Genomic DNA, 17,602 nt, shown 5'->3' on the forward strand with positions numbered 1-17,602 from the left:
GCTCATTATGTATTCACGTCTATGTCAGAAAACATGTTTTGTGGCTATATGTAAGCGTGCGTTCCAGATGGTGCCTCACATACAAGTTTGGCTTATTAAATCCTTTCGTCTTCTATTACAACTTACAGGAAAATACATCTGAAAAACTAAAGCAGGTTTAAATTTAAGTCATTCCTTCAGTTATTTCTAAGTCCTGCGGTTGAAAATTCCCATTGAAAAGTCGTTGTTAACCCAAAGCGTAGAAGAGAGGGCCTAAAACGACATCATCACACAAGTAGAGGTGACTGCTGCATGTCGCTTGGCAACTGGCAGCACGTCAACTTTAACCGCCTGCTTGACAAAGCTCAAAATATATAAGCCAATCATTCAGTCCTCCGTTTTCCATATTTATCAATGTCAATGATAGAATGAGGACATTACAGTTCATCATGACACAGTTCTCTTAAACGGGTTCATGATGAACTGGAATGGATGGATTTTTGGCTATGTTTACATTCCCAATGTGTGATGTAACAGGAATGAACAAGTGGAATTGTCAACTAAACTTTTTTCAAAAAATCCTGGTAATTGAATCAAAGATAACATGTCCCACACATGCATTATCTGGACCAAATCTACCTTCCCATATCTATATGATCAACCCAACAAGTCTGTTGTGCTTCCTCATTCCAAGTAAATGTCAAGCTCCCACCGAGCCATCCAGTTTCTTTGTCCATCAGTTATTGGATGGATGAGCTTCCCTAACAAATGTGCCAGTGTTAAAGGGGATGGAATAAAACCTGCTGATTGGTCTGGAAGATGTTAGCAGTTTCTATACCATAACCACCCATCAATGTGTCAGTAACTAAAAATCACTATGCTCTTTCATCATTGAGTATTCTCCAAAAAATACTTCTACAGTGACGTTATCTCTCACACATGGGACCACTCTGTTCAAAACTCCTCCCTAAAAACATGTTGTTTACTCACCTGTTGTGCTGCTTGATGAGCGAAGTAACCCTCTCAGACTGGGAGCCCAAGTCTCTGGAGTATTGCACCAGCTCATTCAGTTGACTCTTCAACTTCTCAGCCATCGGCTCGACGCTTTGCAGGCCCTCCAGTACGTCCTAAACGAGGCAAAAACACAGCGCAACTGTCTCAGCATGCTCACTACAAGGGACTTCACATTCCTATTCACACCACGGCTCAATCGGCACACACATACTCACAGTGGAGCCGATACAAAAGCATGTCTGTTCCCAAAAGTGTGAGGAAGCGGCAGGAAGAAGCCGAGCGCAACGTCCTCCCGCTCTCCTCGGCGCGCCTCACACGCTGAACTCGGACGATCATAAAATCCCGTCCCGTGAAATATGTACAGCCTCCCTCACACTCTGACGTACCGCCAATGAATATCCATCCCTCCCTCCTACTCCCTTCTCTTATCCCGCCTCCGATTCTCCTCTCTCACGCTTTCTCCCAGAGGAATTCAGCTGTCAGCCGGCACAGATGCAAGAGTACAGAAAAAAATAGTAGTGAAATGGTGGGAGGGAAGAGGAGAGTACTACATTGGGGGAAATTGACTCCTCCTCTGCGCTGTGATTTTGACAAGACGGGCAAAGAAGGAGGCAGTGAGAGGGCGGGTGTTTAACACTGAGCTGTGAAAGGGAGAAGTCAAATTTGTAAACATCCGGCCAATGGCAAAAGGGGAAGGAAAGGCGCCGCATGCGGCAGTTCAAACGAGTGCGGGTAATCAAATCATGGGCAGATTTTACAAGTACGCCTCCAAATTGAAAGCCATTTTCAACTGCAATCCTAAGTGAATCCATTTGTCCTTGAGGAGTACAAAAGCTGTACAACAAATTTAATTGAAAAGCGGTCACCAGGGATCCTGTTTCCCCAATCCTTATCCATTACTAGGTCATTATACATTTGTTTTTCTGTCATACCAAGACAGTAAAAAAATTACTCAACCAAAATACTGCTCTAAACAATATTATTTTAAAATTGGTTGCAAATTTCTGTCAATGTATTGTGATTGATTTCAAATCACTTCATGATTTCTTCCAAATGGTGTCCAACAATATGAATTTTAAGCTATTCTAGTAATAATCATGCAAAAATACATTAGCAAAAAACAATGTTAAATTGCCACAAAGTTGTCACCTCATCCAACCAGGAAAAAAAACAATGAAAAATGTCACCTACGACATGAGGTCATTGGCAAAGGTAAACTTGTGGGGGATGGAGTCAGTAAAGGCCGGGGAGGAGGGGGGTTGATGGATGGGAAATGAGGGTGAGTGATTGGATTGTAGCTGTCACTGCTTGGTTGTTTCAGCAAAGCTGATTTACGGACTAATGTCTTTTCTTCTGATTGGCAAAAGAAATGAGTAATTGCAGTTGGGGAAAGCAGAGTGCTTTGTATGTGCCAGTCCATGTGTGTGTGTGTGTGTGTGTGTGTGTGTGTGTGTGTTTATGTTTTCCAATTGAAAATTCTAATCACCTTCCTAAAAAAGAATACAGCATTAAAAACCCAAATCGCTGTTCAGTTTATCATTAATTTGACTTAAACACATGAACAATGCACAATTGTAGGACATTTCTGATATATAATGAATTTTCTAATGAGCTGTTAAGGCTAGAAAGGCCTTGAGAAAGACTGACCTACATTTACAACCCAAATACTAAATGGGTTTCCCATGAAATGGCAATAATTCTTTTCTGTTATTATCCTCTTCGTTTTGGACCATGGCATTCATCAAGACGTGTGGATGTTATAAATATGACTTATTTTGTCCAATTATATTTCAGCTTCAATGCCCTGCACTGTCAATCAAATCCTTTTAGAATCAGAAGTACCAGATGTAATTTGGAGATGGACTAGAATAGATCAATCTCGTGTAGAGTCAGTACCTTAGCCAATCGCCATCCCATGACCGCTTCCTCGCCATCGCATCGCCCCTCGGCTCCAGTCAGCTCCTGGCTCCACCCCTTCAGTCGAGTATCCACTTCTTTCAAATGGCCCTCCAGCCTGGAGCTGAGTCGTTCGTACTCCTCCTCGGAAGCGGCGGCAGAGTCCAACGCCCCCTCCAAGCCATCCCTGGCCCTCAGAGCGGCACCTTCCCATTGCTCCAGCGCCTGAGTTAGCGCCCCCATCTGCCGGTCCATGGCTTCACAACCCCCCGCCGCCGTGTGCTCCGCCGCCGCCGTGGCCGTCCGGCGCACGACGCCGAGGCGCTCGCGGCCTTCTCGGAGGCGGGACTCCACGCGGTCCTGATGAGGGAGAGGAGGCAAAGTTGCCACGGAAACGGTGGTTTCACAAAGTGCAAACTGAGGACGAGCAATCGATGCTATTTATAAACTCTCCTTTTGGTGTGTGTCTATGTGTGAGTGTGTTTCAGCACCATCATTAGGTGTGTCTCTCTTTGAATTCGCACTAGGCTTCCTCAAACACTAATTTATAATGTGATAATTAGGATCTGCACGTGAAAATTAAAATGTAAATCAATTTGCCTATTCAGTTTTCCCACATGCTGCTTTCTCCCTACATTTTCTGAATTCACGGGCTGGTAAACCAAACTATTAAGTAGAGATATGTGCCTGAGGGTGATTTTTTTCTGTAGCTGTTTAACAACCAGTGCTGCATTCATTGAGATACAATTTCCCCCATAATAGGCTTTGTCGAAAACAAGATTGGGCAATCGGTTACTATAGAAACAGATTATAAACTGAAGTGATTAGGATTACGCGTGGTCCACTCATTTTCTATGTAATACTCATTTTCCCTTAAATGAGAACACTTTTCTATTGCATGCCATATGCAAAATAAATGAATAAATGAATGTCTCACCCTCACTTCATGTAGTTTCTTCTGGATAGAGGCAGAATCTCCAGATGCTTCCGACCAATGCTGAAGTTCTTCCCCTGCGGTTATCAACCAATCGGTGAGCTCTCGAACGGCCTCCAAGTATTCCTGATGTTCCAGCACCAAATTCTGTGCTAGACGTACTTTGCCCTGATGAAAACCCACCAAAAATGTGTAAAACACATTATGTTTGGTCACTTTTATACGTCAGGAGGTCATTAATGTGCTTCCCACCTCCACCAAAGCCGCCAGCTCATCAAATTGCACTTGCAGCTGCGTTCGAGCGCCGTGATTAAAACTGGGGTCTCCCGTCTTCTTGAAAAGTTCTCTGGCTTTTTCCTCCAGACTGGACAAAGCCAGTTGGTGGTCATCCATTTCGGCCAGAAGGCCTCGCAGCCTTTCAAGTTGTGCTGCTTTCTCTCTTGGACCCGGTTGCGGCGCCAGGGATGCCCGCACCTCCCGTTCCACCACCTCCATCCAGCGGCGGAGTTGCTTTGCATTTTCCAGGTATTCCGTCCACTGGGACACGGTCCATTCCAAACGACTGAGAATTAAAATACAGTATTAGAAATCCAGGTCTTTCTCTTAGGTTGGCATGTGGTGGTTAATCTGACACCATGATCACATTGTCAAAACATTTAGACCCATGGCATGATAATGACTAAATCTATTTGAGTCAAATATATACTTTAGTTATTAGCATTCATTATCTGGTCTTACATCACTCAAGAGAGTCTATAGGAGAAAATGAGTATGCATTGTGTAGGCCATAATGTGGAATCAATGAGTGTGAATGGTGATTTATTTTTATTTTTTTGCAATTTTGGGGTCTGTTAAGGTACAATTTGAATAGGAGTTGTTATCATTCAAATTATGTATAATGTGTGATATTCTTCATATAATTTTCTGGGAAAAACAAATTAAGGGGAGAGACAAATTAATTGGAAAGAACACCATCTGCATTGACTAAGGTGTCATTTGAAGAGGGTGTTGTACCTATGGCAGCTCATGGTAGTCACAAGCAGCGTAGCCCAGGCGTCCTCCACCTCCTGAAGCTGCGAGCGCACAGCTTCCTGTGCAGCGACGCTGTAGCCGCGCAAGGTCATCTCTCCCTTACCCATGGCCATATTCAATTTGACCTCGCCTTCTCCTTTCAGAAGCAGGATATCCTACGCAAACAAAGGGAGGCGTGATGAAACAACTTGAAAGATTCCTGACGACAGGCAAGTTTTCGCCGTAAAGAAACAGCGTCCTCCAGTGTCAAATAGGCTTAAGGCCATTAAAATGCTAATTGGGGGATCACCTGCACAGTTTCCAGCCTCTGCTCCAATTGTTTCCTAGTCCCCATGGTGCTGTCCACGGTACCTAGCTTCTCCTGGATCTCCTCTAACCAGGCCCAGACCCCTTGTAGGGTCTCCCCAAAAGCCTGGTTCTCTTGGCAGCCTCGCAACTTCCCCCGGGCGACTTTGAGCAGAGCTTGGTGCTCCGTTTGGAGTTGGCCTGCCAATCGTACCTCACCGCCGGATCCACGTCCTGCTTCAGATAAGGACTTGGCCTCCTGGATGACACGATCTATCACGTTTCTAAAAGAGAAAATTCAAATGTAACAATAATTCTGATCTGATCCAAGGAAACCTATTAAAAACGACTAGTACCGTTTTGATGTAAGATCCTTATGGAGGCTTTCAACCCTATCCAGTTCCTCTTTGGTGTCAATGGCCCCTTGTTGGTTGTCTACCCCAACAAGAGACTCCTGGTTGAGGTTGAGCTTTATCTGCCAAAGCCATTCTCTGACTACCTCTGCAGCATCATCAAAACTAAATAGAGAAATTGAGAATTTCTTCATTTGGAAAAGCTTCACTAAATAGCAGTTCCTCACCTTTTAAGGAGATCAATGCTCTCCTCCAAGTTAAGATGGCTTTGAGAACAGTCCTCCAAAAAGTTCCTCCAGTCTCTCTGGCAGGAAGAGAAGTTCTCTTGGAGTTGTGTTACCACGGCTTTTGGCAGGTGGGGGTGGAGTCTCTCTGCCTCTTCATGAACCTGGGAGAGATGTTCTTCACCCTCTGATGTCCATACTGCCAACTATGTGAAAGGGCAGGTATCTGAGTCAATAGCCCACAGCAGGGATGGGCAATTGTTTGTGTTCAAAGGTTAGCCATATCAGAGCCTATTTTTTGTTTTTGGACCAGCATTTATCAACAGAATGGAAACAAACAAAAGATCTATCAACCGTACCTGCAGTCTTTGTAACTTTGCCGTTAGGACGGACATGTCTCCCAATGGATTTGCGCATTCTTTCAACTCCAACTTCAATCCCGAAAGCCAGGATTGGAATTCTTGGATGAGCTCTGCCTCAGGGAAAACAGACCGAAAATAAACAAACATGGGAAGAGAAAAGCTGTAATAACCCCACTCTTGTGTTTGGGGAAACTGAAAGAACTGGAAAGTGAATGTTCAAGCACTGGTGGAGACTGGAGGGGTAGGCGTGGCCAAATGGTTACCCCAGCAACTAGCCCTCAATAACTCCTTTGGGAGCAAGTGGCACAGGTGTGTGTCAGAGAAGGGAGAGTGCACTTATGCGCCAGGCACTGACTACCAATGGAGTGAGTGCATGCCACTTAAGAGGCCTCTGGGGGAAAATCAACACTAAATCTGATGCTAATCTCCAATGTGAACAGAAAACAAGGATTAAGTAAGATTAAAGGGATGATTGAAGCGATTCCTTTGTCACAAATATCTGATTGTTGCAAAGTCGTTCTATATAACAAAGTCTATAATGAACTATGTTCTTTCTCACGGTTGAAACGGCGATGCAGCACGTCTTGAAGGCCGGCCCTGGCCTTTGCACAACGTTGGGCGATTACGTCGGTGCGCTGGGTAACCGCTATCACATCAGCGGTTAGTTGAGAGAGCTCCCAAGATGGATGCGACCTGCTTAAGGCGCTCAGAGCCTCTCGAGCCGAGTCCACATCTAATTTATGTTGCTCAACAGCATCCTGCAGTCTCTGTGAAAAACAAAAATACATACAGTGAAGCTCTATTTATCCCAAAAACTTTAAAAACAAGCTTTTGCTGTATGCATACCTTAATAGTAGCAATGTCCTCTGGGGAGGTGGTTTCATTGAGATCCGACAAGGAAGCTTCAACGGTGTCAAGCCGTTCAATGATCTGGGACACCATGTTTTCCAGTCCCTGCTTCTGGAGTCTAAAGAAGGTTAGATTCTGCTTGGCCCTCTTGCACACCTCCTGAACATGATCCAACTTCTTCCTTAGCTCTGACCCCAGAACCTAAATCCAAAGAGGATGATACACAATCCTTGTCAGATGTTCTAGCCACATCTCTGTTTTGTAGCCTGTTATCCATCAATCCAATACCGACCTGCATTTGTAAGGGGGTTTCCACCAGTTTACTTTTCTCCTTCAGTTCCTCCACTCTCTCCTCCAGTGCTTCCAGAAACTGCTCCCTCTTCTCCATTTCAGTCTGTAGGTCATAAAAGCACATCTCAAAAGTCGCACCAGCTATGGTCAGGAATTTGGACTGACCTGAAAGGTGACAAGGCGGGCCTCCGTATCTTCATCACTCAGGTTGGCGACATTGTTGGTGAGGTCAGTGAGAAAGGCACTGGTGGTCCAAAGATTTATGTCTTGTTCCATCTGCTTGAGGTCATTCCAGAGGATCACACAGTAGCCTAACTTTTCTGTATTAGTTTGATTCCTCTCAGAAACCTGAGGGATGCAGGGATAATAATGAATACATATGGTGAAATTGCCAACCAAAATAGAAGCTTATTATGGTGAACGACTGGATAAAATCTGGGTAATTTTTCGTTACTTGCCTCCAACCACTGTACTTTTAACAACTCCATATCTCTGTAGATAAGACTTAAGTCGCACTCAGGAATGCATTCCAATTCTCTTTGCAGGTCATTCACCGTACTGATGAGCTTGTCCATGTCCTCCTGCTTTTCTCTGAGCTCACTCTGCAGCTTTTCGTGCTATAAAAAATGCAAGTTAACATTTTAGAATGAAGAAACTGCTATTGGTACTGTATAATATCAACACAATGAAAACTGATAATGCATTTAACACAAATCAAAGCAGTTCTCACATGTGAGAAGGCTCTCCTAGCTTCTTCTGCATCATGCGTGTGATCAGGGAGGTTAAGTGCCTGGGCTTTTTCCACACAAGTACATATAATTGACTTCAAGTGATGGAATTGGTGAAGGAGGTCTAGTAGTTCTTGGCTCTTCTTCTGACTAATAAAAGAAAAACAATGGAAAAGCATAGACTATAACACTGACAAAAAGGTCACTTCTGTTGGATAACAGTGGATAATCTAACATACCACAAAAGTAACTACTGTAACAAATACACTAAACAGTGCTATTTCAAAGGACAAATTGAGACATAATAAAATTCTAATTTATTCACAAAGAGAAACGGGTCCGGTCAATTGAAAAGACAATGACATAACCATGTAATTTGAGACTAACCTTTGAGTAATGAGACTCCTGACACGGTCACAAGCAGCCTTGACAACATTAACACCTCTCAGGGCCACCCCGGCCTTCTCAGTGTCCCTCTGGGATAACTGGGTTCCCTTCTCATCTAACCACTCATGGGATTGATGAAGAGACTGTAGCTCCTCCCCCAGTTGGGCCAAATAACACAGCCTGAGAGACAAAACCAGTAGCATAATGACCATGAATCCCCAGAATCTCAGGACTCCCATCAAACAAACAATCAAGTGTATATACCTGCTCTGAAACGCTTCCACAGAGCTCTCTTTGACCATCTCGTGTGTTAGTCTAATCTCCAATGTCTCCAAATTCTTCATGACCTCGTCTTTCTTCCCCGTAAAGGAGCTCCACATCACCCTGAGGTCGTCCGCTTCGCTCTGCCTCCATCCCAAACGGTTTCCTGCCTCATCCAGGGATGTGACAAGGTTAGCCACCAGGGCACTGCAGGAGGTTTCTTCACCTGCTTCACACAGTTGAATCTGGGCTGCGGTCAGCTGGCCGTCCAAGTCCGAAGCCTCAGCCTCAAGCTGGCCAACCACCAACGTGACTTCCTCTAATAGGTTATGGAGCTCTTTAGCTTTGGATTGATCCCAGCTCCCTGTCTTCCCAATAGACTCCATGATCTGAGCAACGCCCTGTACGGCGCTTTCGCTCTTCTCCAGGAAGGTTTTCAAATGAGAAAGGCTCTTTTTACGCAGGAACAACACGTGTTCACATTCAAAAAATGGTTGCAGGCAATTCTCCCTCCTGGCTTGGAGCTGCCGTTGCGCCTCGGGGTTGGAGCGTGGAAGCAGAACGGATTCTCTTTGTTGGAGAGCCTCTATGAGTGGAGAATAAGCCTTTATCTCAATCTCGTGCTCCTGGAATTACAATGTGAAACAATGCAGACATAAGTTATCTGATGGGATACAATCTGTCCAGGGAGGCTTTCTATTGAAACCAGTCCTGGAGGTTATGAGTTGGACAACTAGAAGAAGAAAAGATTGCTACAACGTCTCACCTTGACCTCTGTGAAGACTCCATTGAGATCCGTGACATCAAACTGAAGAGAGCTTCTCAAGACAGATACCAAGTTTGAACTCTTTTGACTCAGCGTCAGGACAGCGTCACTAAAAAGCTCCAGCTGGGATAACTGACACTCCAGTTGCTCATATCTGAAATAATAATGATAATGCATGTAAGTTGTTACCCTATACACGTTTTTTCCTTGCTTAAATCATTGAGTTAGAAACGGGTAATTGCCTGTGTTTCATGTTTTTCTTCTGTGAGTTATATCTTTCCTGCAATTGCATGAGCTCATCATTCAGCTCCCGACTTCGAGCCTCAGGTGCAGACGGGTGAAGACACTGCACTAAATTTAACAGCCCCTCAAGTAGGGCGTCATTGGAGGGGGTTTCAGCCTGTATTGCCTACAGAATCAAAATGCAAGGGCTTAGTTGAGCAAAAGTAAACATTAGTGACAATAAAGAAGGATACCTGGATGTTTTGGAGCTCCGTCGTGAGCTTGACTTTGTCTGCAGAGAGCAACTCATCAACTAGATTGCAGGTGGTCTCGACACTATCGAGCCAACTTTTTATAAAATACTTTTCCTTTTCAAATCTGTGAATTATACAAAAAATATCCAAGTTATTCAGTGAGCATTTATAGCTGCAAACCAATGTAAAAAAACAGAAATGTTTTATAAAATGTACTGATTGGCAAAACACAAGCATTTTCTATATTAAACTCCCTTTTGCAATTGAATCCACTTCTTAAAAATACACGTTCAAGTCCAGGAGAATACCAATCTCATGTACAATTTGACAGGGCCATTACCATTTCCTCATGAATAAAACAAAGAATGCAGACAGACTACAGCTCAGGCGAAAACAAAACAATGACGACAAAAGCTTCTTATTAAAACAGAATGCACGACGGCTGAATGCGCTACAGACAAGATGCAGTCCGAGATAAGACGATGCTCATTTGGGGAACAAAAGGGAAGGGGGGGCTAGGGAACCCAAAGCAATAAAAAGAAAAATGGAAGCCCTCACACAATCAAAATTAGACAGGTTGCAGACAAACAGTCAGTTAGTAAACACAGTAAAAGCGTCAACTGTCAAGCCAAAATTCCACTGTAGCGGCGCAATTTATAGTTATTGTTGTTGTGTACACTTTACAATAATAAAAAGTCTGCATGTTCTTGTCCAAAAGAGTGGTTTAAACATGTTGCCAAAATACCTTTGCCACAGTATTAGTAGGCTGTCTAGTGCAGATTGTTTCTGGTTAGCCTTTCCCACTAACTCTTCCCACAGCTTGTGGAGGTGAGGCATCTCTTCCTCCATCTTGGTACCCCCTCCCAGCCTTCTGACATCTGCAGACAAAGCCACCAGTCTAGATTCCAGCTCCTTTACTGAGTGGCACACCTCCTGGAAGGATATAATCCAGTCATCCATTTATTTTCCAGCCTATTTTTAGTGTCTCAACACCTTTTTAATACTCCTTTATCTTACTTTCTTACCAAGTGACTTTGTAAAGTATGGTTGGTCTGTGATGATGATGAGCAAAATGGAACTGGAGTGTTGAGTTCCTCTTTCAGATCATTCATAATTTTCTTGACCTTATTGCAAAAAAATATTGATTAATATCAAAGGAGCAGTCACTTATTTCTCTGTTAACAAATACCTCCTCCAGGTTATCGCTACAACTCTGCTTATAGGCAGCACTCTGTTTAAGCTCCACCGATAGCTTCTCTGTTTTCTCCATCAATTCTTCCCAGGAGTGCCTCATCTCGGCGAGCAGCGCCTGGAAACATCCGGTTTCTCCAGGGGTGACAAATTTGCAAAGTGCCTCGCAGTCCTCTTCAATTTGAAGAAGTGCAAATCTTCTTTCTTCTAAACTTTCTGCCAACGCCTGAGTAGACAGAAGAAGGGAGATAAGATGCCATTTTTAACAGCAACAAAACAATGTTAGTTCACTTATTTCTCAATGATTGACATGGTCATTACACGGGTATGACTTCTTGAAATTCCTTTTACTAGAATCAATTTATATCCTGTCAGGGTCTTCCTAGTTTTTCAATGTTAAATGAAATATAACTCTTTTTTTCCACATTACAGAAGCTTTACTGATGGATGGATTGAACTGATTTAATACAAATGTAATCATACATTTTCCATAATTTTGGGGACAGATGGCTTCTTTTTTTTGCTCTAAATTTATATCTACAGTACAATTCTGCACATTCACACACCTGAACTGTGCTGATGTATTCGTCCAAGTGATCCGAAGGTATGGCGAGCTCGATGTCATCCAACACACTCTGTTTTTCATCCAGCCACGCCGAGAACGACACAAATTGGTCGTCAAAGTGCTCCCAAGAGGAGCGTGTCCTCTCTAGCTTGACAACACTGGAGGAAAATAAGAAGTTGTTCAATCGCCAAAGCCCAAAAGAGTCGCTTTTATTATGACTGACTTTTTGTTGAGGTGGTCTTGAAGCTGCTGGACTGCTTCCCTAGTGGACTGGGCCTGATGTAGTACCGCTATTTGATGCTTAGGACTGAGCTGCAGATCTGCTGCCTCCTCCAGGAGGGCGTCTGCTCTCAGAGAGCAGTCCTCCAGCTTTATGAACAGCTCCTTCAATCAAATCAGAATAATTAGAGGGAAAATATCAAGTGTAGGGAAAAATATCGTCATGCATACTTTGGTGTGATCCAATTCAATCCCCAGGCTGTCCAGATTGTTGAATATAAGCTCTTTGTGTAGCTCAATGGTAATGTCACCAATAGACACTTGAAGACTTTCCCACTCTGTTTCAAAGTTCATCCAAGATCTGAGAGTGGCCTAAATGTCAAAAATGAGAAGACAAAACTTGGAAAACTGGTGGTTGAGAACCCCCATATTTTTAGGATAAAAAAAAAAAAATGTTAGCACTTGTGGAAACCCTAATAAATAAAAACCAACAATATACACAAAACCTGATTCCACAGAAACAGTCTTTTCAGCTTAATAGAAAATTCCAATAAAAATGAGAACCCTCTCCTAGATTGAAACATCTTTTGACAGTGTCTAAACAACATTAAGACAGCGCAAAACAATCAATAGCTTGTTAGTCATACACATGGACCAATCAATGATCCCAGCATGCCGCTTGTTGACAGATTAGCGGCCCAAATGATCCCGCCTGAAGAAAAGGCACTGGCTTGGATTACCTGCAGGCTGTCTTCATTGGCACTGAACTGGCAGTCGGTTTGTCGAACACGTTCCTCCAACTGACGAACGGAGCCACTCAATGCCTCTGCCGAATGGAGCTGCTGTGAGTGGGACACCAACAGATCCGCCTCCCTTTTTAGAGCCTGGAGTTGGGTTAGGTGTTGCTGCAATACAGTAAAAACGTAATTAAACACAATAACAATAACACACATAACTAGGTGTGTTTGAATTGATTAGATAATCAAGCTATACTACATCAACATTGGGCCAATGGTCGTGCCTACCTGATGAATAAGGAAAAGCTCCTGTGCTTCCCTCACATCCTCAGCATCTAGAATCCTGCCAACCTGCTCCTCAGCTTCTTTGCTGGTTCTAAGCACTGCCTCCAGAGCACCTCGTATCTCCTCTCTAAGCTCCTCAACCTGGAATGTACCTGAACACTCACTGTATCCCTAGAAGGAAGACAAGGGGATCAGACTGAAGTATAAATAAAGTATTCAATTGGGGAATACCTGGCAGAGTGAGGAAAAGAGCTCCTCAAAGTCAGCTGAGAGTTTGGTTAGGGCGTTTTGCTGTCTTTGCGTCTCCATTTCAGAAGTCACATCGGTCAGGCTTGAAAGTCGACTCTGAAGCCACGTAAGGCTTTCTTTTCGGGCGTCACCTGCTTCTCGCAATGCCTAAAATCAGATTGAAGATCACGTTTTTAATGAATAAACTGTAGCCACGGTCGAGAAAGGGACAAAAAATGCTCCACACATATTAGTTGTGGCACCATATTGCTTTTTCTTCACGTTATCAACCACAGCACTCTGAATGCAAATGACAAAATGCTCACTCACTTGCAAAGCGGCATCAACTTCCGTCTGATGGCCTGAAAAACTCGATGTCTCCTTTATATACGTCTTTTGCGATGACAGCCAGTCGGAAAGCTCACAAAATCTGCATTGAGCAACAAAGGATGCAGCATAAAACAATGAGAAATGTACTTAACTTCAATAGAGAAGAAAAACAAATCTAGTTTTATCAATGGAATGCATACCTATCATTCCACTCTTTCCACGTATCAGGATGCTGTTCCAATCGGACAGCTGTACTCCGAATTTGGGCATCTACATTTTCTACGGCTCTCCTGGTGGATTCCAGCCTCCGATAAGCCACATCATTGTCAGGCAACTGCCGACAGAGATCCTCCATGTTTCTTAGTCGCTTCTCGCACGCAGCCAGTGGTTTGCGTTCCCCGAAGAACGTCTGCAGATAAGAACCAGACCGGCGTGAGCACGGGAATTGCTTTTCCGATGGTTTTGTTGCTACGGGTGGGCTCACCTTGTGTTCTTTGATCACGTGTTCGGCGGTGGAGGAGGAAGACCACATTTGGAGTTCCCTATCCAGCTCTTTTTGGCACTCTTGGAGAATGGCATCAGCTCGAATTTGTTCTACTTCCACCTTCAGACGCAGGAGGTGAGAAGGCACATTGGCTTGCATGTCCTGTAACATAAAAATAACACATTTGTTTCAGTATTTTTTCATTTTTGCACATGAAAATAAGATAGGGAGAATGAAATATTCCATTCTATTGGCATTTTTTTGCCACAATGCAATAAAGTGCAGCGTTTAAAGTAATACACCCAAGAAGACCCTCCCCCCTTAAAACCGAAGTCAATCTTCTAGTAATTGATGTACAGAGTCCCAGGTGGCAAGGCACATTAAAGACTAAGTGTTAAAGTTAAGTTAATGAAGTGTCTGCTATGGCAAGGCAGAGTTCCATTGGAGCAATTAATTTGAGAGGAAATAGCATGTTAACCGCTTGACCTTCCAATGTTTGTGTAGCCTGCGGACGGTTTCTTGCAGGCCTTCTTGCTCCTCTTCTGGTAGAATGTCAGTCAATTCGTCGCATGCCTTCAGGAAGACGCTGAGGACACGCTGGTCTAGTTGGCTTAAAAAATCCTGGATGACAAAAGTGACAACCACCACTTAAAAAGAAGAATGCCAAAGAATGATGATGTCAAGAAATTGACCTCTCTCTCTCACCCACCATGTGTTTTTTTAGCAACTCCTCAGCATTTCCCGTCTCTTCCAAGCAGTTCTGGGCTCTCTTTAGGACTCCCTCCAAATCCTCTCTGGATTCCTCAAACCTCCGCCTCAGGGAGTTGTTGGCTTCTTCCCTTCTCCTCCATTCTGAGACTTCTCTCTGCAGTGCCTGAGTCAAGAGCGTGTTCCAATGTTAGTTTTGGGAAATTAGCATGGCAGGCAAAGCTCATTGCGGCTGCCTCCTGGGCGTGTGTGATCGTCTTGTAATCTCATTAAGAGCGTTACGGGCTTTGCGACTAATGTTGCACCCACACCATTTTTGGGCAGCTGATGCCCATATCTGAGTGAGTGGAATCATCCATCATCACATTTTTACATTTTTTAAATATATACATTTTCGGAATGATTGTTATTTTGCCTTAAATTGCTGCATCTTTAGTTTGACATAACGCCTTTGCAATTATAAGACCTATCTTAACTCAGTTATTCAAACAGATTGGATTTCTACAAGTAATAAAGTCAGTAAAATTCACAACAGAAGATGGTTAGCAGGTTGAAGAGTTTATATTGGGCGGAATTGGCATGTTATTTCTTAGTATTCTCCAATATCAATGAGATCTTTTTAGTTCCAAATCAGTACTGACACTGTTACAATGTATCACCAATGCTGACCTGTGCTGAGCTTTGTACTTCCGATACTTTCTTCTGCAGCAAACTGGTGTCCAAATTCCGAAGCACCTTGGTGTTTACCAGCAACTTCTGCACCGTCTGATGGTTCCTCTCGATAACCGCCAGACAACGTTTGCAACTCTGCTGCTGGTTCAGCAACTCCTGAGAAATATATAGATTTAATAGATGAGAGTGGCCATGTCTCTTTCCATTTAAACATGTCCAGATACGGACCTGCCACTTATGCCTGTGCAAGGGTGGGCTTAGCATCTCCGCATCCCTGGCGGTGATACGACTGGCGCGATCCAGGGCTTGATAAAAGATGGACATGTGCTTCTCCATTTCCTCCAGCAAAGGCAGAAGACTGTGACATTCACGCACTAACACGGGACAGCGTTCTCTCACCTGGAAATACAACAAAAGGGACATTATAAATCAATATATCAATATATCAAATCCTCTATGATCACGACAACACCTTTTTTTAACACCTACCCAACTCAACTGAGTCTTAGCGTTCGTCATGGCGGCGATGACCCCAGATGCTTCGTCGCGTGGCGCGTCCTTGGCGAGTAGATGCGCGGTGCGGCCGGCGAGCTTGTACTGCGTCTCCATGGTGACAACCTTTTGCTTTGTATTCTGAAATGAGTGGTTCAGTGTTACTGTACTTTCAGGCGTGGCACTAGCCTGTCAAATAGAAGCAAAGTATTGAGACAGTCGTATTTTTGCGGGATTGTATTAATCCGGGCTGCCATTCCGAACAGGATTAAATGTATGGCGGTCTTTTCTCACTTCTACATCTTGCAGGAATGCTCGCACGCCAAGGAAAGACACTTGAGTAGGAGCATTGAGCCTGGCCTCTGCTGTATCTAGGAGTTCTCCTAAAGTGGTCATTGTCTTTTGGTGGTCTTTTCGCCTCTTTTCCAACTCGTCAACTTGGGTGTGCTGCAACAAATGAGACAATAATAGCGTTTAAATCTATTTTTGGGCCTTATTTTCTACCACAGACAGAACTAAGGGTTTTTATAAACTACATACAGTACACTGTTATATGTTGTATTGTATTAAATTTGTACTCAACCACTAAACATGTAATTAATTTATTTACCACATTCTCCAGAGTTCAGGTTAAATTGGAGTGTAATTTACACCAGTTTTTCAACTATAGCCTAAACAATTCCATGCCAAACCACTTCAGTCTCACTACTGACCAACTACACACACCAAGTGTCAAAAATTGAACCAAAAAAAATCTCATATGATCATGAAATCAACAATGAATTGAACTATTATTTAGATACCTGTTTGACTTTAACAAAAAGCTCTCTCCATCTTCCATTCAGAAGAAGAAGCTGCTGCTTGAGCTCAAGCGACACAATTTCATCGCACGTCTCTATCAGAAAATTCCCCGCGTCGTTCAGGGCGGCGTGCTGATCCATCCAGTGGCTGAGATTCCGAAAGAATTCCTGGAAATGAGCGACAGATGAAAAGACAAGAAAAGGCGATTAGAAGAACCCCCTTAAAAAGCTTAGCGCTTTGAGAAAGAAGCAGAAAAAATGACTGCTCATCAAAAAAAAAGAGACAATGGTGTGGATTTAAATAAAGAAACAATGAAAAGTGGGGTAATTAGCTGACTAAATCAAAATGGGGGATGTGGGTGATTTTCTCAATTAAATCCCCTCCGTTTATGTCAGTGATTTAACTTGAATTGTACCTGCTTTGTCTTTTCCGGCTGTCTCAAGGCTCCCTCTGCGTCCTCCAACCAGACTTGGAAAGAGACCACCGTGGAGGAGTAGCGGTCCCAGTTGGACAGCACCTCCTCCAGCATGCTCCTTACACTGCGCACCTCCATGGAGAGACTCTTCCACTGGGCCGACACGTCCCGCACCAGCCGGGTGACACCCGTCTCGCCCTCGTCGGCTAGGGGGAGAAAAGACAGTCAAGTCAAAGTCATTATGAGGGATCCATGTTCTCGGGTGGTTGCATCTCATTTGTGGGGTCTACGACAAGTGTCCTCCTTTTTTCTGACTTTTCAGCTTTTGTATCGCCTACAGCTGTCACGAGGCCTCGAAACGGAACGGCGGAATCAGACTTTTTGTGCTCCGGGACCCGGGGAAATGAAGCGATGCAGGGAAAGGAGCAAATGGGGTCGTATTCCCTACTGGTGGGGCTCATTTAGCTGTTTCGCCTCCAGACTTTTGGTAGTTTTGGTGAATAGCATGGAAATCATATTAAAAAGCACATTGAAAGAAACCCACCACCCACCAGGTGAAGGTTGAAGACTTAAACACTGGGGAGAAAATGCCCCTGCAATTTTCCTTTCAAAGCATTATAATTAAAACACTCCCCGCA

The 17,602-nt window shown here is 43.7% G+C and overlaps 1 protein-coding gene across 1 annotated transcript in view; it reads right to left on the bottom strand.

Annotated features, from left to right (window-relative positions):
* Positions 1 to 17,602, bottom strand: part of syne1a (spectrin repeat containing, nuclear envelope 1a) — a 98,642-nt gene that overhangs the window by 49,860 nt on the left and 31,180 nt on the right. The window contains exons 17-56 of the mRNA XM_077711512.1: positions 16,965 to 17,170; positions 16,552 to 16,716; positions 16,043 to 16,195; positions 15,746 to 15,889; positions 15,485 to 15,655; positions 15,254 to 15,412; positions 14,586 to 14,750; positions 14,363 to 14,497; positions 13,877 to 14,038; positions 13,593 to 13,801; positions 13,393 to 13,492; positions 13,066 to 13,230; positions 12,838 to 13,005; positions 12,553 to 12,717; positions 12,044 to 12,184; positions 11,817 to 11,977; positions 11,595 to 11,751; positions 11,027 to 11,254; positions 10,863 to 10,961; positions 10,583 to 10,770; positions 9,838 to 9,961; positions 9,604 to 9,770; positions 9,362 to 9,515; positions 8,599 to 9,221; positions 8,335 to 8,514; positions 7,950 to 8,097; positions 7,678 to 7,836; positions 7,385 to 7,567; positions 7,221 to 7,322; positions 6,926 to 7,129; positions 6,639 to 6,846; positions 6,077 to 6,189; positions 5,721 to 5,923; positions 5,497 to 5,658; positions 5,145 to 5,424; positions 4,838 to 5,010; positions 4,076 to 4,385; positions 3,827 to 3,991; positions 2,890 to 3,249; positions 970 to 1,106 (exon numbers count right to left, since the gene is read on the bottom strand). Coding sequence (XP_077567638.1) covers positions 970 to 1,106; positions 2,890 to 3,249; positions 3,827 to 3,991; positions 4,076 to 4,385; positions 4,838 to 5,010; positions 5,145 to 5,424; positions 5,497 to 5,658; positions 5,721 to 5,923; positions 6,077 to 6,189; positions 6,639 to 6,846; positions 6,926 to 7,129; positions 7,221 to 7,322; positions 7,385 to 7,567; positions 7,678 to 7,836; positions 7,950 to 8,097; positions 8,335 to 8,514; positions 8,599 to 9,221; positions 9,362 to 9,515; positions 9,604 to 9,770; positions 9,838 to 9,961; positions 10,583 to 10,770; positions 10,863 to 10,961; positions 11,027 to 11,254; positions 11,595 to 11,751; positions 11,817 to 11,977; positions 12,044 to 12,184; positions 12,553 to 12,717; positions 12,838 to 13,005; positions 13,066 to 13,230; positions 13,393 to 13,492; positions 13,593 to 13,801; positions 13,877 to 14,038; positions 14,363 to 14,497; positions 14,586 to 14,750; positions 15,254 to 15,412; positions 15,485 to 15,655; positions 15,746 to 15,889; positions 16,043 to 16,195; positions 16,552 to 16,716; positions 16,965 to 17,170 — 7,396 coding nt within the window. The remainder of the gene's footprint in view (positions 1 to 969; positions 1,107 to 2,889; positions 3,250 to 3,826; positions 3,992 to 4,075; positions 4,386 to 4,837; positions 5,011 to 5,144; positions 5,425 to 5,496; positions 5,659 to 5,720; positions 5,924 to 6,076; positions 6,190 to 6,638; positions 6,847 to 6,925; positions 7,130 to 7,220; positions 7,323 to 7,384; positions 7,568 to 7,677; positions 7,837 to 7,949; positions 8,098 to 8,334; positions 8,515 to 8,598; positions 9,222 to 9,361; positions 9,516 to 9,603; positions 9,771 to 9,837; positions 9,962 to 10,582; positions 10,771 to 10,862; positions 10,962 to 11,026; positions 11,255 to 11,594; positions 11,752 to 11,816; positions 11,978 to 12,043; positions 12,185 to 12,552; positions 12,718 to 12,837; positions 13,006 to 13,065; positions 13,231 to 13,392; positions 13,493 to 13,592; positions 13,802 to 13,876; positions 14,039 to 14,362; positions 14,498 to 14,585; positions 14,751 to 15,253; positions 15,413 to 15,484; positions 15,656 to 15,745; positions 15,890 to 16,042; positions 16,196 to 16,551; positions 16,717 to 16,964; positions 17,171 to 17,602) is intronic.

Source organism: Stigmatopora nigra, unplaced genomic scaffold (assembly GCF_051989575.1).
Source record: "Stigmatopora nigra isolate UIUO_SnigA unplaced genomic scaffold, RoL_Snig_1.1 HiC_scaffold_26, whole genome shotgun sequence".
NCBI classification, from domain to species: Eukaryota; Metazoa; Chordata; class Actinopteri; order Syngnathiformes; family Syngnathidae; genus Stigmatopora; species Stigmatopora nigra.